Source organism: Micropterus salmoides, unplaced genomic scaffold (genome assembly GCF_014851395.1).
Source record: "Micropterus salmoides isolate LMB-PRFRI ecotype aquatic unplaced genomic scaffold, ASM1485139v1 Ms_hic_scaffold_4, whole genome shotgun sequence".
NCBI classification, from domain to species: Eukaryota; Metazoa; Chordata; class Actinopteri; order Centrarchiformes; family Centrarchidae; genus Micropterus; species Micropterus salmoides.
In genome coordinates this window covers 39,735,084-39,759,266 of record NW_024043372.1, presented here as the reverse complement: position 1 = coordinate 39,759,266, position 24,183 = coordinate 39,735,084, and the positions used below count along the sequence as shown (strand labels likewise).

Sequence of the window (24,183 nt, the reverse complement as noted above, 5' to 3'; positions counted from 1 at the left end):
ACCCAGCTCTCATCAGTAAAAATCACTCAACAGAACAAACACAAGAAAAAAGATAAAAATATCTATATATTATCTAGACATTACAATGCACTATCTAGAATCTAAGCGTCCTTGGATGAGGAAAGCTGTTTTGCTAGGAGATGTTGATGAATGAATGTATTTTTACTGTTCTCCTGAATAATATGCTCTGGCAGTGTGTTCCATGCAACCATGGCTCTATACATTACAGTGTTCTTCATCATACTGGTTTTCATTTTGGGTAGTGTAAACCTACCCTCAGTAGCATGCCTAGTATAATAGTCATGCACATCTGAGCTCCAACATAGCTGTGTATATAATACCCTTGGTAATTTAGTAACGATTCCTGCTTACAGGCAAAAACTAAAGCTCTGTAAAACCTGTAGTGAGGACATCAAAGAAGTTTACAGCTAAACTCAGACAGCTAAGGTTGGAAAAGAAGGAGGCATTTAGGAGTAATGACAGGGCTGGGTGAAGGGCGTTAAAGTACAGGTTTAGCAAGGAGGCGCGAGAAGCTAAATGTCTGTACTCAGAAAGACTAAAGAACCAGTTCTCTGCAAACGATGCCACATCTGTCTGGAGGGGGGTCAGACAGATCACAAACTATAAACCCAAAGTCCCCCACTCCATAAACGACTCTCACCTGGCAAATGAGCTGAACCACTTCTACTGCCGCTTTGAGAGTCAATCAGACACCATCCCCCGTGACTCCTCTGCTCAGCTTCAGCCTTAGTCCACCACTTCTTCACCCCACTCCTCAGAGCTGGCCAGCTCCAACCCCTCCCCTCCTCTCTCTATCACGAGAGGGAAGTCAGCGGTCTTTTCAAGAGGCAGAAACCCTGCAAAGCAGCTGGGCCGGACTCTGTCTCCCCATCCACCCTGAAGCACTGTGCTGATCAGCTGTCTCCGGTGTTCACAGACATTTTTAACACCTCACTGGAGACATGCCATGTGCCAGCCTGCTTCAAAACCTCCACCATCATCCCTGTCCCCAAGAAACCAAGGACCACAGGACTAAACGATTACAGACCCGTCGCCCTGATCTCTGTGGTAATGAAGTCCTTTGAACGCCTTGTGTTGTCCCACCTAAAATCCATTACAGACCCACTCCTGGACCCCCTGCAGTTCGCCTACAGAGCCAACAGGTCTGTAGATGATGCAATAAACATGGCCCTTCACTACATCCTCCAGCACCTGGACTCCCCAGGAACCTATGCCAGAACCCTGTTTGTGGATTTCAGCTCTGCTTTTAACACCATCATACTGTTCCTGCTGTAGGACAAGCTCTCCCTGAATTCTTGCTTAAGAACATCAGTATAGTATAAGTTAAAAAGTGAAAATACTCCCAACATGTTTCACATGAAATCATAAAAAGTAATTATGCAGTGTATTTCTGTGTGTGCAGGAGTATTTTTTATTTTCTAGCTTATACTTTAAGATAAATAAGGAGCCATGCACCCAGTACCCATATACTGTAAAACAGAACCTGAAGTTTCTGAAGAGTGCCTTGTTTGCTGCTCTGATATAAGTCTAGTTTAAACACAGAAACAAAGAATAAAAAGTAATTATGCAGTGTATTTCTGTGTGTGCAGGAGTATTTTTTATTTTCTAGCTTATACTTTAAGATAAATAAGGAGCCATGCACCCAGTACCCATATACTGTAAAACAGAACCTGAAGTTTCTGAAGAGTGCCTTGTTTGCTGCTCTGATATAAGTCTAGTTTAAACACAGAAACAAAGAATGATCTGCACAGAGTAATTAGGAATCCCACTAGGTGGTTTTTATTGTGACCTTGCAAACTCTGAGGTCTTAGAGCTGACTGAATGCACATGTAGTAAATAGGTGAGTCTATACAATGTAAACCAGACAAGAGCTTCTCAGAGGTCGCAATAAATGACACCTCCTACAGGGCTTCAAAACTGTGCAGTTTGTTTTTCACTACAGAGTAACTTCACATGTCACATTTGTCTCTTAAAGAAATGTCAAAATAAAACAGTATATAGCATCAACCTTTCATTTTATACTTTCTACTAACATATATGCAAAATGTTAGCCTATAAATAACATCTTAATATTTTCATTTACAGCTGTTAACTATAATAAGTTTAGATCAGACTATTTAAAATTAAAATGTGAAACTGATGATGAATCAAGAATGATTTTATTATGTATAATTAGTCTGATACACTTTATAACAAAGTATTCCTAATACACAAGCAATAGTTTAATAAATTAAACTCGTCTTGCATTCATGAAAACATCTATATTAAAAGGCTACATATGTAAAAGTAGTTTTGTATAACTTGAAATGTGTGGAGAGTTATTATAATGATAGAATCTGTTGATAAGAACCCAGTGTCATAAGTTCATGTCAGTAGTGTTCAGGTGTTGTGAGTAAAAAGAAAAGCAGGAGCTGAAGAGCTGTAAGCTGGAGCTGTTCTCTCCTGAAGAGCTGGACACAGTTAATCACATCTGGAGGGTTCTGCAATCAGCTCATCTGGCACCTGTAAATACAACAATGGGTAGACAGTTAAGCAGCTTCTTCCAAAGAGCCATAAAGCTACTCAACTCTGACATCACGTTAGCATGATAACCTCTCTGGCATGTGACAGTAATTAGGAGCGCCAATGTGAAATACACTGTTTACTAATATGTGCAATATACGGTTTTCTGCTGGACACTGTGCAACAATAACTACTCAAGTCAGATATTATTGAACGTTTATTGTAAGGATCTTATTTTATATTTCTTATTGAACTGTACTACCTTTTTTGGCAAATTCTAACCCACCAAACAAACTCAGAGGCGGCTCTCACACACCTAATTTCTCGCCTTAACTAAACCATCGCCCTAGTTACAGCCCAGCTACCTGTCTGCAGGCATAACGCGCATTATATGCTGGTAAAAAAGGTGGATGCAAATCTTTGCAGGTAGCCTACAACAGCTGTTCTGCCGAATTATGCATCCACCTCTTAAGATCCTTATCAGAAATGTCGCTGATCAAACGCAGTTATCACATCAGATTGTTTGCTGAATCTCAAGGAATGCTACATCTACTAAGTGTAATAACTTATTGATGACTGCCTTTAATATGGACTTAGAATCAATCATCCCCACTGACGAACCCCACAAAGAATAGTATAACGTTATTGTTTTTCTCTCCTCGGGAGAGACAGCTAGTTCAAATAGTGGCATCGGTGCTCCTCGGTGTGACAATTCCGCAGCCGCTCCCCCCTCGGCTCTCTGCCTTTAAACCCTTCGTGTCCATCGGGATCAGGTACAGCCACTTTTAATAGTATCTGACTACTATCTAACTGAACAGTGATTCCGTTACAGGACGTAGCTAAATCTCACATCGCCCGTCAGTAAAAGTTACCGTTAACATAACGGCAGCTAACTGAGAGCTGAACCTTTACTTACAACTTCACACACGCCTTTTCTTCAAAGGATCATCACCCTAATGTCTAACACTAAAGTTAATCTAATGCATTTTGGCTTCTCCCTTCTTGCTGACTTGTCTTTGACTCACAGCGATACCTGTTAAATGTTAACACATAAATAAAATACAGGAATTTCACTCACCAAGTAGAACACGGATTTCCTGGAGGTTCTCTCTTCAATGAACTGCACAGCCTGCCATTATTCATCCGGTGTCTGCATGTAGAAATGTCCAAAAGGCTCCGACAGGCTGAGCCTCAGAGCTCTGTGTAGTTGAGCGAGGCTAACAGACGGCGGACCGAGTGCTCCCAGTGGCAGTGGCTAAAGGTGCCTGTCAATCAAAGCGGCCACGCCCCTAATAATGCAGAACTTTAAGGCTTAATATAATTTAAACAGGTGAGTTATAAAAAATCCCCCGGGATTTCCTGAGCAGCCAGGAAAGGGGGGGGGCTGGGTGACTGTCCGAAGGAGTAATAGCCGTAAGCATTCAAAGTCCACGGGGCACCATCAACCTGTTCACGTTTCTAACAGATTTTCCCCACTCAGCGACACACCCGCTGAGAAACCAACTCTGATCATTGGCAGCTCCATTTTGAGAAACGTGAAGTTAGCGAAGCCAGCGGCCATAGTTAAGTGCATCCCTGGGGCCAGAGCGGGCGACATTGAGTCTTATTTGAAACTGCTGGCTAAGGATAAACGTAAATACAGTAAGACTGTTATTCACATCGGCGGTAATGACTCCCGGTTACGCCAATCGGAGGTCACTAAGATTAATGTTGAGTCGGTGTGTACATATGCAAAAACAATGTTGGACACCGTAGTTTTCTCTGGACCCCTGCCAAATCTGACCAGTGATGACATGTATAGCCGCATGTCGTCATTCCGCCGCTGGTTGTCGAGGTGGTGTCCAGCAAACGATGTGGGCTTTGTAGATCATTGGCAGACTTTCTGGGGAAGACCTGGTCTGATCCGGAGAGACGGCATCCATCCCACTTGGGAAGGAGCAGCTCTCATTTCTAGAAATCTGGCCAGGTTTATTAGTGGACCAAATCCATGACAACCCAGAGTTGAGACCAGGAGGCAGAGTCACAGTCTAACACACTTCTCTGCCTTTCTAATTCAGCAGTTACCCACCCAAAACCCTACACAGTTTAACACACTTCTCTGCTCCTCCATTTCAGGAGTTACTTAGTGAAAATCCTATAGTGACGGTGTCTGCCCCCCGACCATCGAAATTATTTAAAAAGGTAAACAGAAGAGGAGCTGTGCATAAAAACCCCATAAAAATTAAAACCACAAGAGCAATAGTGCAAACGAATAGGAGAGTTAAATGTGGACTCTTAAACATCAGATCTCTCTCTTCTAAAGCTGTACTAGTAAATGAACTAATATCAGATTATGATATTGATTTATTTTGTCTTAGTGAAACCTGGCTGGGTGATGGAGAATATGTTAGCCTAAATCAGAGGTATTCAATTAAAATTCTAAGAGGTCCAGTTAGAGAAAATTTCATCAAGCAAAGGTCCGCAACATCACAATGACTAACTTTATCTAATGACTAAGTGTTATCATTCAGTGCCACAGCCTAGTAGCGTTAGTTGTATGAAAATATGTAAGTAGTCTAGTCAACAGACGACTGTCAAATAAAATAAAAGTCCAATTCAATAATATTTCAACAATATTTATTGTCAGTTTATATATTGAACTGTAGGGATCATAAATAATAAGTACTCTAATAATAAATTATCAATTTATATGAAATAAAGGCTGCAAAATAAATTATAAATAAATAAAACACAACAGAGAGCTTTTGAAAAATGTGCATCTCAAAATAAAGTACTTAAATTTAAAAAATAAAATAAAAAGTACAGCTTGAGTTTCCCTTTTAGTTTTTTAGTTAACTCCCTTTCACATCTTAAGTTAAAATTAATTTTAACTTAATTTTAACATTTTATAATAAACAATCTTAACACATATTAACAATCGAACAACTTTAACACCTCCTTTTCTCTTTCTTTCCCTTTTATATACCACTTCCCCACTTTCTCTTGCTTAGTGAGAAAAGTGAGCCCTTGCTTGTCCTGCCAGGATTTTAAATCTGGGCTGGAATGGTGTTAGGGCCATTCTCATACACATGTGTAGGTGCTCGTTGGTGAGCCTGGATCTATATTTGCTTTTAATAATGTTCATTGTGGAGAAAGCTGCCTCACAGTTGTATGTAGAGCCAAACATGGTAACGATGTACAAGGCTACTTTCCTCAGACTTGGGAAAGCGGTCTCTGAGACCATTTGAAGCCAGAAAGTGGCAGGATCAGATTTTCCAAAATGCTCTTTCAAGGCCACATCTGCTTGGAGATCGACCAGTTGCATCTGGAGAGGCCCAGCATCTGCCCACTTGAAGAGCAGTGTGACTTCCTTTGAGAACTCCCTGACATCTGTGATGAGGAATGGGTTCTGTGCTGTGCTGGGTGCTGTCAAAACGCTTGCTGATCAGCTTGTCAACAAAGTCAACAAAAGAAGACACCTCTCTCTCACCCTGAACCTGTTCCTTCACAGTTGGGAAGTGTGCACAGTCTCCATGCAGGTCTTCCCTAAACAGCGCAAGTTTCCTCTGAAAGGAGCGGACAGCTGTCATCAGATCACAAACTGAATTGTCCTTGCCCTGTAGCTTTAAATTCAGTTCATTCAGGTGTGAAGTGATATCAACCAAAAAAGCCACAATATCCATCTTCTTGTCATCCTCCAAAAAGAGAGAAAATGTTGTTGCCTTCTGGCTCTTCAGCTGTGCCAAGAAAGCTGCGATTTCCCCTCGGATAGACCAAAAGCGCTTCAACACCCTACCTTTGCTGAGCCATCTTACATTGTTGTGTAACAGGAGATCATCAGCATTTGCATCAACTTCTCTGAGGAATTCCCTGAGCATGCGATGCTGATGGGAAGAGGAAGCTCTGAGAAAGTTTATCATTCTCATCATTGTGTTCATCACCTCAGCATACTCGTCTGACAGGGTGGAGCACAGGACTGACTGATGAATTATGCAGTGGTAAGAGATGAGTTGAGGATTGTCCTCTTTCAGTCTTGCCACAGCTCCTCTCTCTCTCCCTACCATGGCAGGGGCTCCATCTGTGGTTATTGAAACCACTTGTTTCATCTCTATTGCCCTCTTCGTTAACATCTCCTTTATAGCCAGGTAGATGTCCTCTCCTCTTGTACTGGTCTGAAGGGGTGTGACACCTAGCAGGTCTTCACAGAACTTTTCCTTGTCCTTGTTAAAGAACCTTACAAAAACTAACAGCTGAGCATTGTCAGACACATCGGTGGACTCATCTACAGCTAAGCCTATGCATGGTGCCTTGTGAATTGCTTCATCCAGCTGAGCTAGCACATCCTGGGTTAATATTTCTGTTTTCTTTGTGGCTGATGATGCTGACATAGGTATTTGCTTGATTTTTACACACATGTCTTCTTTTTGTTTTCCCTCAAGTAAGGTTTCAGCTACCGCACTCATGCACTCCTTGACAACCCCTGCATCAGTAAATGGTTTTTTATGTTGGCCCACAATCCAAGCAACTTTAAGGGAACATTCGTTAGCACGTTGTTGGGCAGTGAATGAATGTGTTAGGATTCTGATTGATCGATCATATTGGGCTTTTAGATCGTTTATTTTCTGTGCCCTCAGTACGGATTTAAGTGGGTATGTTTGGTCAAACGATTTGTGCTTTGTCTCATAGTGGCGCTTCACATTGCCGCTCTTAATAATCGCGACAGTCTCTGAACATATGAGACATACCGGTTTTGAACTGCCCGTAGGAAGAATGAACATGAAAGAATCTGTCCATTCTTGATTGAAAGCTCTGTTTTCGCTGTCCACTTTTCTTTTTTTAGAGCACGCCATGTGAAACGTTGTCTCTCTTTCGTCTCGTCTCGTCTCTCCCTGTGTGTGTGTGTTTGTGTGTGTCTCGTGCTGCCGCTGACTCGAGTAGCATCACATGACGATTTACAACGCATGCTATTGGTCTGTGACATTCCTGGGTCGCGCTAAACCAGTACCATAAATGCTAGAAAAGCTGCGCAGTTAAAATAGAAACGCTCTGTCAAACCTTAATAATTCTCAATAATGTATGAGTTATTGGTCCGGGTCTGGACAGAACGGCGGCTGGGTCCGGACCGCGGTCCGCCTATTAGTGACCTCTGGCCTAAATGAATCCACCCCTGTCATATTAATACTCACATTCCTCGAGGCACAGGCCGAGGAGGTGGAGTTGCAGCTATCTTTGACTCTAGCCTACTAATCAGCTCTAAGCCTAAACTAAACTATAACTCATTTGAAAGCCTTGTTCTTAGTCTTTCACACCCAAGTTGGAAATCACTGCAACCAATTCTCTTCGTTATAGTGTACCGAGCACCTCGCCCGTATTCTGAATTCTTATCTGAATTTGCAGAGTTTTTGTCAACTTTAGTCCTTAAAACGGACAAAGTTATTATTACAGGGGATTTTAATATTCATGTGGACGTTGAGAATGACAGCTTTAGTACTGCGTTTATCTCTCTGTTAGATTCCATTGGCTTCTCTCAGAGTGTTCATGAACCGACTCACTGTTTCAACCACACCCTCGACCTTGTTTGGTGTATGGTATTGAAATTGAACATTTAATAGTGTTCCCACAGAATCCCTCTTTGTCCGACCACTGTTTGATAACTTTTGAGTTTGTATTGCTGAACTACACGCCATTGGGCAAAAATTTCTATACAAGATGTCTGTCTGATAGTGCTGTAGCTAAATTTAAGGATGCGATTCCATCAGCTCTAAATTCATTATCAAGTCACAAAGTAACGGAGGACTCCTCTGCGAGTTTCAGTCCCTCCCAAATCGATCATCTTGTTGATAGTGCTGCAGGCTTGCTGCGATTGACACTGGACTCTCTAAAAAAGAAAATACTAAAACAAAGACGGTCAGCTCCATGGTATAATACTGAAACTTGCAAATTAAAGCAAATATCGCGGAAACTTGAGAGGAATTGGCGTTCCACCAAAGTGGAAAATTCTCATTTAATTTGGCAAGATAGTCTTAAAACTTATAGGAAGGCCCTCCGTAATGCCAGAGCAGCATACTACTTGTCATTAACAGAGGAAAATAGGAACAACCCCAGGTTTCTTTTCAGCACTGTAGCCAGGCTGACAGAGAGCCACAGCTCTATTGAGCCAAGTATTCCCATAGCTCTCAGTAGTTACGACTTCATGAGCTTCTTTAATGATAAAATTCTAGCTGTTAGAGACAAAATTCACCAAGACCTGCCCTCAACTGGCACCAACTTATCTCTTAACTCAGGAACCTTAGAAACAGCTGTAGAACCAGATATATGTTTTGACTGTTTTGCTTCCCTCAATCTTTACCAACTAACTTCAATAATTTCTTCATCTAAACCATCAACCTGCCTCTCAGACCCCATCCTGATTAGGTTGCTTAAAGATGTTTTACCCTTAGTCAGCACTTCTATACTAGATATGATCAATCTATCTCTATCAACAGGCTATGTACCACAGTACTTTAAAGTAGCTGTAATTAAACCTCTTCTGAAAAAGCCCAAACTTGATCCGGATGTTTTAGCCAACTATAGACCTATATCTAACCTTCTATTTCTCTCTAAGATCCTGGAGAAAGCAGTTGCTAAAACAGCTGTGTGACTTTCTACAGAGCAATAGTTTATTTGAGGATTTTCAGTCAGGATTTAGAGCTCATCATAGCACAGAGACAGCACTGGTGAAAATGACTAACGACCTCCTTATTGCATCAGACAAAGGACTTGTCTCTGTACTGGTTTTATTAGATCTTAGTGCTGCATTTGATACCATTGACCATCAGATCCTATTGCAGAGACTGGAACATTTCATTGGCATTAAAGGAACCGCTCTAAGCTGGTTTAAGTCCTATTTATCAGATCGATTTCAGTTTGTACATGTTAACGATGAGTCCTCCATGCACGCCAAAGTTAGTCATGGAGTTCCTCAAGGATCTGTCCTCGGACCAATCCTCTTCACTTTATATATGCTTCCTTTAGGCAATATTATCAGGAAATATTCCATAAGCTTTCATTGTTATGCAGATGATACTCAGTTATATCTATCGATCAAGCCAGATGAAACTCATCAGTTAGCTAAACTTCAAATGTGCCTTCAGGATGTTAAAACCTGGATGACCTGTAATTTTCTAATGTTAAACTCAGATAAAACTGAAGTTATTGTTCTGGGGCCTAAGCACCTCCGTGACGCATTATCTAAAGATATAGTTTCCCTTGATGGGATTGCCCTGGCCTCCAGCACCACTGTGAGGAATCTTGGAGTTATCTTTGATCAGGAAATGTCGTTTAAGTCTCACATTAAGCAAATTTCAAGGACCGCCTTTTTTGACTGGATTACTGCAATTCCTTATTATCAGGCTGCTCGAAAAAGTCCGTTAAGACTCTTCAGCTGATCCAGAATGCTGCAGCACGTGTTCTGACAGGAACCAGGAAAAGAGATCATATTTCTCCTGTCTTAGCTTCTTTGCATTGGCTTCCAGTAAAATCCAGAATAGAATTTAAAATCCTTCTTCTCACCTACAAAGCTCTTAGTGGTCAGGCACCATCTTATCTTAAAGAGCTCATAGTACCTTATTACCCCACCAGAGCACTGCGCTCCCAGAATGCAGGGTTACTTGTGGTTCCTAGAGTCTCCAAAAGTAGAATGGGAGCCAGAGCGTTCAGCTATCAAGCTCCTCTCCTGTGGAACCAGGTTCCAGTTTGGGTTCAGGAGGCAGACACCACATTTAAGAGTAGGCTTAAGACTTTCCTCTTTGATAAAGCTTATAGTTAGGGCTGGCTCAGGTTAGTCCTGAACCATCCCTTAGTTACGCTGCTATAGGCCTAGACTGCCGGGGGATTTCCTATGATGCACTGAGCTCCTCTCTCCTCTACTTTCTCTCCCTCTGTATGCAACCTCATCCCATTATTGCATGTTACTAACACAACTTCTCCCCTTTCTGGTAGTCTTGTGCTTTCTCGTCCCTCTCCTCTCTCCTCCTATCACTTCCTGCAGGTGTTTCTGGCTCTGGAGCTGTGGAGTCTGGATCTGTGGCTGCGGGTCACCTGCTGCCCCCGTGTTCCTGCTCGACACCCTCTGCTGCAACGACTATTGTTACTAGTCCTATTATTATTATTGTTATTATAATAATTAACACTACGACTGTTACCATTAACACTACTATAAATATCTGTACCATTTTTTCATTTAGTCTATAGCAACATCACCTTTACTGTCTGTACCTCTGTGTGTGTGTATATTGTGTAGGCTGCCTCCCTCTCTCCTTCCATCCCTCTCTTTTTCTCTCTGTTCCTCTCCTGCCCTCTCTCTCTCTCTCTCTCTTGCTCTCTCTCTCCCCCTCTCTCTCCTTCACCCCAACCGGTCGAGGCAGATGGCCGCCCACCCTGAGCCATGGTTCTGCTCGAGGTTTCTGCCTCTTAAAAGGAAGTTTTTCCTTGCCTCTGTCGCCTAGTGCTTGCTCTTGGTGGGAACTGTTGGGCTTCTGTAAATAGCATCATAGAGTACGGTCTAGACCTGCTCTTTTATGAAAAGCGCTGTGAGATAACTGTTGTTGTGATTTGGCGCTATATAAATAAAATTTAATTGAATTGAATTGGCGTGTGGATGTCTGCGGGGTGGGAGAGTTATCAAGCACGTAAAGTTTGGTTCAGATGTGAGCATGTACACTGAAGTTACAACAACTTCCTGTGTCATGGCAAAGAGTTGATCTTTGACGCCACGCCACGGACACGCCCATTGACGAAAACTCGTAAATAGCACAACTTTTCATCTTCAATGCCTTTAGAAGGCACAGCAGAAATTTGAAGTCGGTCGGACTAAATCCCTAGGAGGAGTTCGTTAAAGTACGGAGTGTGTAAATCATCCAAAAATGGCCGCAATTTTCTAGGTGGCGCTAGCGAGTCATTTTGCCACGCCCATGCGCGAAACCCACAAACTACGAAATTTTTCACCAGTTCTGACATGTGCAAAGTTTGGAGAGTTTTCGAGTATGCTCCGGTCCCCAAAATGGAGCTTACTTTGCAGAAAAAAGAAAAAAAAATATATATATATATATAATATATATATAATCTTTACAAATTCAATAGGGACCTCGCACAGTCGTGCTCGGGCCCTAATAATCTTTACAAATTCAATAGGGACCTCGCACGGTCGTGCTCGGGCCCTAAATATCAACCGGTTTAGTAAGAAATTTTCCTTCTACTTCAAAACAGGATGGTGTTGATTTGCTTGTTCTAACCATAACACCATTAAAAGTATTCCAGAGCTTTTTATTGTCATACTTAAAATTATTTATCACGTTTACATAATACAACCTCCTCTACCTTTTATTCAGCTTGGTTACATAATTTCTTAACTTGCGGTAAACTTGCCAATCGGATGTGTAGCTTGACTCAATTGCCATTCTTTTTGCTTCATCCCTCTGATTCATTCAATCCTTCAATTCATCATCAATCCAGGAGGATGTAATATTCCTTTTTTTCACAGGTGCATGTTTGTCAGTGACTTTCATCAATAGATTACTCAAAGCTTCAAGTGCTTCGTTTGGATCATCTTTCATCAACACACTTTCCCATCTTATTTTTCTTACATTTGTCTTCACTAAAGTGTTTGTATGATCTCTTAAAGATGATCTTAGGTCCTGCTTTAGGCACTGTTGTCTTCCTCACTATTGCCACCAAGTTATGATCACTGCAACCCACTGGTATAGATACAACTTTGGAACATAACTCTGCTGAATTAGTGAAGATATGACCAATACAAGTAGATGTTTTGGATCCATCACTTTTTATACACACTCTAGTTGGTTTAGTCACCACTTGTGTTAAACCACATTCCTCTGTGACAGTAAGAAGCTTTGCCTTAAGTGGACAACATAGTGAGTTCCAGGCAATATTCAGATCCCCCAGGAAATAGATTTAATTATCATGATCACACACCTTATCTATCATTTCACACAATCGCTGTAGATAATAACAATTTGCACCAGATGGCCTGTAACCACACCCTACCATTAGGGGCTTTAAATGGGGAACATGTACTTGAAGCCACAGTGCTTCTATCTCTGTTGACAGTAGGTCCTCTCTTACACTAACAGGTATATGATTTTGAATATAAATGGCCACCCCACCCCCATATGTGTTTCTATCCCTTCTATATATATTATATCCTTGTATATTTAATGCAGAATCTTCAAATGTGCAATCTATATGAGTCTCAGATATTGCTAAAATATGTATATTGTCTAATTGCAGGAATTCCTTGATTTCCCCCAATTTATTTCTCAAGCTACATATATTTATATGAGCTACTTTTAATCCTTTTTTTGGTAATTTAGTTGAGTTCACCATTTGGACTAATTTCAGATCAAGTAAAATTCTATGTTTAAGTGATCTATATTAGAGCTGCAGCCAGGCCATCCTTCATCCAGATAGCAATCATTACTACACACATACATAGACATAGACATCCACAAACTAGAACACCTCACACACCCATACACACTCTTAAAATTAATACTAAACATTAACCTTCTCAATCACTCCAGAACTATACATTTTCATACATAGACTTGTACTTTGACATTCATTCCCACACCCACCCAAATAAACAAACACAAGAACACAGGCCCTGTTATTATCAACCCTGACCCACCTCACACCCTCATTATCTGTGACCATTAAGGATAAATTAGACTCCAACGGATCCCTCTCCTCCCCTTAACTCCGTAGTATGTTGTCACAATGTATTCACTCAACACAAATCGTCAAAAGTTTCAATAGCCTCAGCTGACACCCCCAACACTAGAACTCACAAAGAAAGTAAGATTAATGATTACCGAACATGGTCATTAACATTAGCACTGGTCAGCATTAATGATTTAAATCTTAGGCTACATACCAAACATTTTAGGATTGGAGCCTATCTTGTCAAGAAAGTCCTCTGCCTTAAAAATTATATTAAAAAGGTTATGTTCATGTCCGCTCGATAACTTTATAGTTGCCGGATAGATTAGGAATGCAGAAAAACCCGCCTGGTCAGCTTTTTCCATGACATCGTTGCAGCATTTGCGTCGAATCCTGGTGACATCGCTGTAATCTGCTGTGAAGCGTATCTCCTTCCTGGACACCTGCAACGATGAGTCTCTTGCTGCTTTTAAGATGCGAATTCTGTCTGTATACCGAAGACACACCAGAATCAGTACTCTTGGTTTGGCTCCCATGATCTCAGGTGGTGTGTCTCCTAAAGTGGGGAACCACAGCGATATCTGGGTGGTAAGATATTGTATGCAATTAGCGCCTTCTCTTCCTTCAGGCAGTCCATGAACACAGATGTTTCTTCCGCTGCGATCTTCAAGATCTGCTAACTTTCCTTCAGCCGACTTTATCATGCTTGACAATAAAGTTGAGGTGTGCTGTACTTTTTTTTTTTGTTTCCTTAAAGTTGCGTGATCTTCACAGAGATTCCGGCCGGTGATGGTGGTGTAATCTGCAAACTTCACAACAGAGTTCTCTCCATGTCGGGGGATGCAGTTGTGGATGTACAGCGTGAACAGGAAGGGGCTGAGCACACAGCACAAACAGCATTCTGATGTAGGTGTTGTTTTTCTCAAGTTGTGTGAGGGCTGAGTGGAGGGCAGTGGAGATGGCGTCCTCTGTGGATCTGTTGGTCCTGAAAGCAAACTGATGAGGGTCCAGGCTGGCTGGGATGTTGTTCTTTATGTGCAGAAGAACCAGTTTCTCAAAGCACTTCATCAGAATGGCGGTGAGAGCCACAGGGCAGTAGTCGTTCAGGCTAAACACCGCAGACTGTTTAGGTACAGGAACGATGGTGGCTGTCTTGAAGCAGGTGGGAACCCTCTCCTGAGACAGTGAGATGTTGAACATGTCAGTAATAACATCAACTAGCTGATTGGCACAGGTTTTTAGTACACGGCCAGGAATGTTATCAGGCCCAGCTGAGTTACTCATATTCACTCTCAGCAGGATTCTCACCACATCTGCTGTGATACTGACAGTGGCCGGTCCTCTGGAGGTGGAGGAGACTTTACAGCTGGCTCCTTGTTTAGGAGATCAAAGTGAGCATAAAAGGTGTTAAAGTTCATCTGGTAACGTGGCCTCACACATGATGGGGGAGCTCCTGCTTTTGTAGCCTGTGATGTTTTTGATGGCCTGCCACATATCTTTGGTGGTGTTGGTGTTGAGGTCTCTCTCCAGTCTCTGCTGATGTCTCCGCTTTGCCTCCTTGATGCCGATGTTTCCTCTGGCTTGTCCACTTGTTTTGTCAGGAGATGCTAGTTAGATTTCCTGATCCGCTGCACTCAGTCCAATCCCCGCACTTTCTTTTCCAATATTGATTAATGTATTTCTGTCATAGGTGATCATATCATTTCAATTTGATATTTTTCATCTGTAGTCCCCGGTCATTGACTTGTAATGAGAAGTCAATATAAAATAAACAACATAATAAAACAACATAATAAAAACAATAAAAGAATAAAGAGTGACTACCAGGGCTCATGTGACGCAAACTTCTTAACTTGCGGATGTCTGTAAAGATGTCCACATTCCACCCAAGATATATAACTGCATGGGTGGTATGCATGTTCTTTACAAGCACATCAGGGCCTTCTTGGCCTTTAAAGGGCCCAATTCCATAAATACGACATTGAGTGTCTGCATTGGTGGACGTGTTCCGCATGTGCAGTCGGATGAAATTTATGTTGCATAGACCATCATGGACATTTGCAGCCAAGCAAAAAGTATGATGTTAGCTTCAGAAGGAATGACGGAGCAGATCTGTTTGACTGTGAGTGACAGTATGGACCACATGCAGACGAGGCAAGGACTGAAGAAAAGAGAGGCAGGCTTGGGTAAGTATAGAATATCTGGGTGTATTAGTAGTCTATACAGGCCTTTGTCCAGGCCTTTAAAGATGACTAAATTGGACTAGACTGGACTATACAACACTCATTCAAAAGGTCATTCAGAAGACAGCCCAGCTGGAAAATAGAACTACTAGTTAAGAAAGGCAGGTCTGATATTGTACTGCCAGCTAAAGCCTTGTACACAGAGAATTGCTGGTGAGGATGAGCGCTTCACCATTCAGGTAACCGTGCCAATTAGGTGGCTTCCCTCGAGCACCTGAAGATTCAGCTCAGATCTGACTACAAGCTTATGTAACAGGATGACTGGAACAATACTGGATCTGTGTTAGGATAAGCTGATAATAATGTTTCAAATGTAATTTACAAGCAAGCATCCTTTGGAAGGAAAGAACAAAGACAGGAAATGAGACTGTAATAGGAAAAAAAGGGAAGGAACACTGTGTCAACACTGACTGGGAAACAATGTGTAATATGAAATGGCAAACAACACTGCGTGTTTCTCCTCTTACCTGTTGGTCTAAGTAATCCAGGTTCCGCTGGAGCTGAAGGTCTAATATGTCCTCCTGAGCCAAGCAGCAGCAACAGCAACAGACACAGAAATCACACAGACACATAATGTACAGATAGAAGGCTCAGAAAGGAAGGCAGCAAAGCAAAGCACCACAACCAATCTGCCAAACACACTGGAGGACTACAGCTCCTGGGCAATGAGCACCTGCAACACTTCGAAGACAATGAAATGCAGTTTCATGTCTGGGCAGTTTTTGACTTAAAGCAGCTCATTCCAATGTCTGTGTCTTTTTTGACAATATTTTCATCTCAAGTCTGATGCTAGCTTGTTAGTCTTCCTCAGCAGATGGAGTTTGATTAGTTGTCATGAAGATGCTTAAGTTATTTCATGATGAATGCAACTTCTTTAGTACGAAGGGAGTTGGCAATGCTTCTGTTCAAAGATAGTCTACTGTGTCAGATGTGAATGTCTTCGAAGAAAACGCCTGCTCGATGACCTTTGACCCCGTCCCAGATGAAGCTGTTAGCGGTTTTGGTCTTGTGTTCCCAGACTGCTGTGTTTTGCTATTGTTTTACTGATGTCATGATGATATCACACAACACTCCAGTCTTTTTCTCAGGGGCGTCCTGTCTTTAGGGTGTGCCAGAAGAAAAGGTGTTGAATGGCTTACTGATAAATGCTGACTCCTTCTACAAAGGTACAACACAAGTTTGTATAACGAGATTAAGTTGTAATTCCCTTTATGCTACTCACAAAACAAATGTTACAAAAATTAGATACAGTAGATGGGTGAATGAATAATAAGTCATAGAACTAAAGATATTTTACATGGTGCTGAGGATGAACTGAGGAATCTCAAAGCCTGGGGGAAGAAGCTGCTCTGTAGGCTGGTGGTACGACCAGGGAATTCTGCCTTCTGAACTTACAGCTGTTTCTGAGCTTTCTTTAGCAGCGTGGAGATGTGAGATGACCATGACCTCTATGATGCTTATTCCCAGGAACCTAAAACTGTTCTATTCTGAGATGTTTTAGACCCCTGCCACATATCTTTGGTGTTGGTCTCTGTTGTTTTAGGAGTGTCCATTCTGATCTTTATTCAAATTGGTATTATCATTATCCACTACTTGTAGTACTTTTGGCCCAGAGTACCTACAGTACCCCCCTCTCTCTCTCCTCCTCCACAGGGATAAGACGCTGGACTGTAGGAGAGTTAGGGTCATATGTTTAATTTGAAAATGACTGGCTGTGTTTTTTGGAACATACAACATTATCAAGTGGTGTCTGGTCTCCTATATTATAGAACTTTATAGAACTGCCTTATATTCTATTGATCTTGAGTGGAATTGGTTGAGCCCATGGTTAGGTCTCTCCGTCATTAAGTCATGTTGATGGTCCCAGTGCTGTGTTAGCGACAGGACAGTTGAGAGGAGTAGAACAAAGATAAGGCAGGAGGAAAGGTTAGGACAGAAAGACAGAGGACAGATGTGCAGAAACCAAACAACTGGCTGCAGCAGCAAAGCCCAGATACATGCCACTACATTAAGTGCCATAACCGCTGTAGACTGTGCCTACCACCACAGGACTATGTTATCTACTAGCTGGACATGTATAACAGCACATAGCGACACATACCATTTTATTGTGGATGGAAGGTGATACAGGGTAGTTGTAGTGGTATAATCCTTGGCTTAAGGACCTCCTATCACCAGGGTAGTCATACTGAAGGAAGGAGGGAAGGGAAGAAGGAAGGAGGAAAGGGAAGAATGGAGGGAAAAATTAATGAAAGTTGTTAGATTAGAGTAAGATGAATATGGTTAAAGCATTTGAAAACAAAACATCAATCTCTAATTCTTTCTTTCATCCCCTGAATCTTCATTTACAGTCTTTAAAAGTCTTTGTTTTCTGGAAATGGCGTGGGAATAAAAAGATTGACATTTTGAAAATCTTTTTTTGATTTTGATCCTTAATTTCACTTTTCATTTAATTTACCTAATTTAATTTAAACCAACAACCGACATTCAATTTAATTATTAGGAAAAGCATGGGATAAAAACTACTTAAATGGAGATATCTGATTCCTTCAGTAACTGTGATTGAGTTAGAAGTGAGTTTGCGGTCTCATGCACACAGAGTGGTCCCGGTGTGGTGTTAGCAATAGGACAGTTAAGAGTAGTAGAAGAAAGTATAAGGCAGGAGGAAAGGTTAGGACGGATAGACAGAGGACAGATGTGCAGAAACTCCACAGCTTTTACATCCACTGTATAATGCTACAAATACACAGTCGTTTCACCTTTGGTGAGCTGAGGGATCTCCTCAGGTTGTAGATGGATGGATCAGCATAGATCATGTCATCCCTCACCCTCCCTGGAAACCGGTCAAAGCAAGCAGAAGGCGATTGAGCCGGCGAGGCAAAGTTGGGTGGCACCGGTGAGTAGGGCCCCCCCGATGACGAGGACGGTGACCTAGGCACAGATCTGGAGCGTGGCTGGATGGACAGATGCCTCATGGATGTTTCCATCCCGCTATAGTACTGTGGACCCCAGTGGTCCCTGGACATTGGAGGGCCATAGAGGTGATGGGGCCTGTCCCTCAGCGAGTGGCGCTTCTCCTCGACAGTCCAACGTCTGTCGTATCCCCCGACAGCAGAGACAGAGCAGATGCTCTCAGGTCGGACCCCTGGCGGGTACAGAGGGTACTCTTCCACATACTGGGGGCCACCAGGGTAGGCATAGTAGTCAGCAGAGACCCCACGGCTCACTGGGTAGTAACGAGATGGGCTGGAAGGACAGGAAAAGACTGAGATCATAGCCTTATCCATTGTCATGTCAAGTCATGAAAATAAGGAGTGAGGGTCTGTTAAAGTGGTCAGATTATGCTATTTAGGGGTTGTACCAGAATAGGTTTACATGATTTCATTTTCAAAAAACACCATTTGTTTTGTCATACAGCACATTGCCGCAGCTCCTCTTTTCACCCTGTGTGTTGAACGCTCCGTTTAACTATGGAGTGATGCATCTCACTTCTATAAGATCTTTATTGAGTTGCACATGTGCAGTACCTAGTTAAAGACTACTAGCCAATCAGAAGAAGAGTAGGGTGGGTCATGAGAAGCCGGTAAACATAGCTTTGGTTCAGCTTAGCAACGTGGACTGGAGTTTCAGAGTAGTAAGTTATTAATCTGTAACTAATGTATCTTTCATCCATAAAGTTTTAACTGAGCTCTGTCTCTACATTACAGTAACAACTTATGTCCACTGACTGCCTGGAGGGTAGCTAGTGTTTGGAAGGGAGAGGAGGTGTGTGCTGCAGCTCAGTGTTTTTCCACCAGTGTTTTTGAGGGCGTGTTGGACTAGCCGCTAGGCGAGCATTATGACGCGTGTTTTTTGAGACGTCATGGAAAAGCGGAAGAAAAGGCTGGACTACAAACAAGTTGTTTCCGGGCAGTTCAGAGCAATGTTATCTGTGGGAGAACTCCATTAGGGTGGACTTTGGGCTTTTTCACTTTACAAACCTATTACATGCACAAAAAAGATATATAACTCAATAAGGAAGAGGGAAAAAGCCAAAAATTAGGCCTTTTGAAGGTGTAGGACAGACGTTAAATAAATATGTCAGGGTTGGTTGTGTGGTTGTGAGGTTGAGGACCCAAACACCAGAGCAGAGAAAGTTCAGTTCAATGATTTATTAAAGACAGGCGAGCACACTTACAGGGAGTGGCTGAATCCAAACAAATCCAAATGACACACGTGACAAAGCAACATAATGCTATAAAGAACAAACAAGGACAGAACAGGAATTACATGCATTTATACACTGGCTAATGAGGGGGGCTGGAGCACAAGCAATTGATACAAATCTGAGCAGCACACAGATACACAGGCAAGCAGTGTGATTAAGAAGAAGAAGAAGAAGAAGAAGAAGAAGACATACTTTATTAATCCCACAAGGGGAAACAAGTTTTCACTCTGTTGTTAATTGTTAGTATTACACACAGGTCTGAAATACACACACATGCACAAACAGGAACTATAGGGACAACACACATTAACAGAAACCAAGCATGAATCAAACAGACAAATAACAGAGTAAACCATGCAAACAGACCAACACCAATCAACAATAAGACAGGGATCAAAACAGTAAAAAGCAACAGATGGACCATGAAACTAAAATGGAACTAAGGATGCACCGAATGTTCGGCCACCGAAATGAATTGGCCAAAAAAAGCAAAAATAGCACTATCAGTTAAAAGACCGATTAAATTTTACCAAACAATTGCGTTGACATGTCGGCAGTGTGGAAGCATTTTAAACTGTGTAAGAAAAAACTCGCCATTTGCAGACACTGTTCTTCTGTGTTTCTCTCCATCTCAGAAACGCAGCAAAACTTCAAAGGACAGGAGGCTGGGTGGCAGTGTGGAACAGGGCAGCAGCAAAGGTCTATTCATTTCAAACCGTTTCATCCTTCTGCCACACGAGTTGCTGTTTCTCATTTCTCCAGTTTATGTGCGGCCCCACATTCAATTCAATTCAATTTTATTTATATAGCGCCAAATCACAACACATGCAAACCCCAGGCATGCGTCCGCATTCTCCCGTCAAGTTTGTTATTTATATATCACAATCTTTGTGTGGGAAGTGGCGTACGCACATTTCCAGCCCTTTTTTATGCGTACGCAGGGTTTATAAACTGAAATCAGATGTGATCCACGCATCTGATTTGACATGGGGGCTTGAGAGTTTACCAACCTGAAAACAGAGAATCATCTTATTCTTAAAGTTACTGAACTCCACCTAGGATGAAATTTAATGCCAACTTCACACTTATCAAGCACGTAAAGTTTTGTTCAGATGTGAGCATGTACCCTGAAGTTAGGGTTCTTGAGGCTTTTTTGTGCGTCTTGATATTATACATGTCCCCAGCAAATTTCGTGCATGTAGGTTAAACGTGAACGAGGGGCTAATTTTTTCCAATTTTCTAGGTGGCGCTAGCGAGTCATTTTGCCATGCCCATGCGCGAAACACATAAAATACGAAATTTTTCACCAGTCCTGGCAAGTTTGGTGAGTTTTCGAGTATGTTTAGGCCCTGTCAGTGGAGCCTACTTTGCAGAAAAAAAAAAAAATTAAAGCTGCAAGCAGCGTTGGGCGGGCCCGCGTCCGGGTGTGAGCCGGCCGAGTTGCACATTCTGGAGCTCTGCTGGTGCGGCTGTGAATTTGCTACGCGGTTCCGACGCCGCATGAAGGTGCTATATGTCACTTCCTGTGTCCCCTATGTGGAGCTACATAGCACTTGCCGCTATGAATATAAATCGGTATTGGTGTGTAGATGTCTGCGGGGTGGGACAGTTATCAAGCACGTAAAGTTTGTTTCAGATGTGAGCATGTACACTGAACAATAATGTACCCAAACAATAAAATAAATTCCTTTTATATTTCCCTGCCTTGTTGTTTATGTGTACATACAGAGGAAGAATGTGAGAACAGCACACATTTCATCGTTACTGTGTGTTAGAGCATGGGAGAACAGTGGATACTTTTAATGCAGCCCACACCCCTAATACTGTGTAACTATAACAAGTAGAGAACAGAAGAAAAAGATGTTCTTTCTTTACAACTGTCTGCATAGCTTATTCATATTGTGTAATGAATGAAAATAAATAGGCCTACTAGGCTCCTCTCTACTTTGACATTTAAGATTAGCTTGTTTGATCCACCTTCATACACATGTGACATTACTGTACAACTTGAGAAAGGTGAGTTGTTTTCTGCTCCAGCCTGCCTAAAAGAAAAGCGTTTTTGGGATTAAATGGACTTTATTAGCTGCTGCAGTGCAGGATGAACTCAGAACAGACCCATTTCTCACCTTATTATTCTAAATCATGCAACGAAGAAGAAGAAATGCATAATAAATCCTGGGACAAAATCTGTAGACAAATACTGTACAGCATGTAGTCTGATGAACAAGACTTGTGTTATAGCTGACTTGGGCAGTGAAATGTTAAATTTTTTTAATTCATGTGGTCATAGTTGTCCACAACTCAAATCAGAATATAAGAAGAAATGTTTTATACCACCTCAAGAAGGCTTCCTATCAGAAAGGTAGGAAGGTATTTCAAATGTACAACTGCAGTACTTAAATCTAAGTAAAGTAATTTCCCTGACATTTTTGTGTTACTTTACTTTTAATAGACGCATGTAACAGGTTTTATACTTCCTGTGAGTATAATCCAATCAATCTTATTTTCATACTGTATATCCGTTGTGTAATTTGATAAATTGTGTCTCGCATCGGGTACTACTGAGACTTCATTGCCCTCTTCAGAGAAGACTCTGACTGCAACATGCATCTTTGTAAAGAGAGAAACGGACAGAAAAAGTCTCTAACTCTGCCTGTCAGCTCGCTCTGCTCCATTAAAACTGAATTTACCATACAGAATTGAATATGAGTGCACTCCAGATTTAGCTGCAGCCAGCTGACCGTGTGCTTCTCCCTATACCGCAGTTCTGTGTCCATGCATGCAGCAAACTGAAAGCACTGTCTGTCGGAGCGTCTACGTGAAAAGAGAAGGAAGACATGGCTGGTAGTGTCTTCAGAGTTGTTAAACACCTCAGCGCACTGAAGGAAGCCATCTGACTGTGTGAGGGGCAAGATCGTTGATGTCTGCAGGCAGAGTAGGAGCTCTCCTGTCTGACTGGTCCACCAATAGCAGAGAAGATGACCCCTTGAGACACAGCACCTCCTCATTTGCATAATGAGGCAGAAATGCATACAGAAATTTAAAAAGGACAGGAAGAAATAAAAGAGAAAGAAACTAAATAAGGTAAATAAATACAAAGGAAGAATAAAACAGACAAAAATATTAAAACACACACATAAATAGATACATTTTAAAAAATAGTAATAAATAAAGTTGAAGATTATAACGGAGAATAAATAAATAAGGTAATTATAACAAAGGTGAATAAGTAAAGGCACTAATTAAAATATATACATTTATGTCTCCTTGACATGTTTGAAATTTTTGTACATATACACTGAAGTTACAACAACTTCCTGTGTCATGGCGAAGAGTTGATCTTTGACGCCACGCCACGGACACGCCCATTGACGAAAACTCGCAAATAGCTCAACTTTTCATCTTCAATGCCTTTAGAATGCACAGCAGAAATTTGAGGTCGGTCGGACTAAATCCCTAGGAGGAGTTCGTTAAAGTACGAAGTGTGTAAATCATCCAAAATTTGACGTAAAATTCAAAATGGCTGACTTCCTGTTGGTTTTAGGGCATCGCTCCAAGAGGCTTTTTTGTGCGTCTGGACAAGATACACGTACCACAGCAAATTCGTGCACGTAGGTGAAACGTGCGGCGGGGGCTGCTTCGCTAAAGGTCACTTTCTGTTGCCAGCAGGTGGCGCTATGACTGTGGGTGAATGTCGGCATGTACATGTGTTCAGGGCGGGACTCTCATCCTACATGTACAGTTTGGTCCAGATGTGAGCATGTACACTGAAGTTACAACAACTTCCTGTTTCATAGCGAATCATCGACGCCATGGACACGCCCATTGACGAAAACTCGCAAATAGCACAACTTTTCATCGTCAATGCCTTTAGAAGGCACAGCAGAAATTTGACGTCGATCCGACTAAATCCCTAGGAGGAGTTCGTTAAAGTACGAAGTGTGTAAATCATCCAAAAATGGCCGTAAAATTCAAAATGGCCGACTTCCTGTTGACTTTAGGCTATGGGTTCTTGAGGCTTTTTTGTGCGTCTTGACATGATACATGTCCCCAGAAAATTTCGTGCATGTAGGTTGAACGTGAACGAGGGGCTAATTTTTTCCAATTTTCTAGGTGGCGCTAGCGAGTCATTTTGCCACGCCCATGTGCGAAACTTGTAGAATACGAAATTTTTCACCGGTTCTGACATGTTTGCAAATTTTGGTGAGTTTTCGAGTATGTTTAGGCCATGTCAGTTGGCCTACTTTGCAGAAAAAAAAAAAAAAAAAAATTAAAGCTGCAAGCAGCGTTGGGCGGGCCCTCGCACTTGTAGCGCGTCCGCGTGAGCCGGCCGAGTTGCATATTCTGGAGCTCTGCCGGTGCGGCTGTGAATTTCCTACGCGGTTCCGACGCCGCATGAAGGTGTATATGTCACTTCCTGTGTCCCCTATGTGGAGCTACATAGCACTTGCCGCTATGAATATAAATCGGTATTGGCGTGTAGATGTCTGCGGGGTGGGAGAGTTATCAAGC

At 42.0% G+C, this 24,183-nt stretch overlaps 1 protein-coding gene across 6 annotated transcripts in view; it reads right to left on the bottom strand.

Moving 5' to 3' along the window:
- The window catches only part of plekha6 (pleckstrin homology domain containing, family A member 6), a 110,485-nt gene that overhangs the window by 25,628 nt on the left and 60,674 nt on the right, over nt 1-24,183 (bottom strand). For 4 of the 6 annotated variants that reach the window (XM_038697635.1, XM_038697633.1, XM_038697637.1 and 1 more), the window contains 3 exons: nt 18,224-18,710; nt 17,566-17,652; nt 15,932-15,985 (listed from right to left, as the gene is read on the bottom strand). In XM_038697635.1, the coding sequence (XP_038553563.1) occupies nt 15,932-15,985; nt 17,566-17,652; nt 18,224-18,710 (628 nt within the window). The remainder of the gene's footprint in view (nt 1-15,931; nt 15,986-17,565; nt 17,653-18,223; nt 18,711-24,183) is intronic. The other 2 variants (XM_038697632.1, XM_038697634.1) reach the window with 2 other exon arrangements.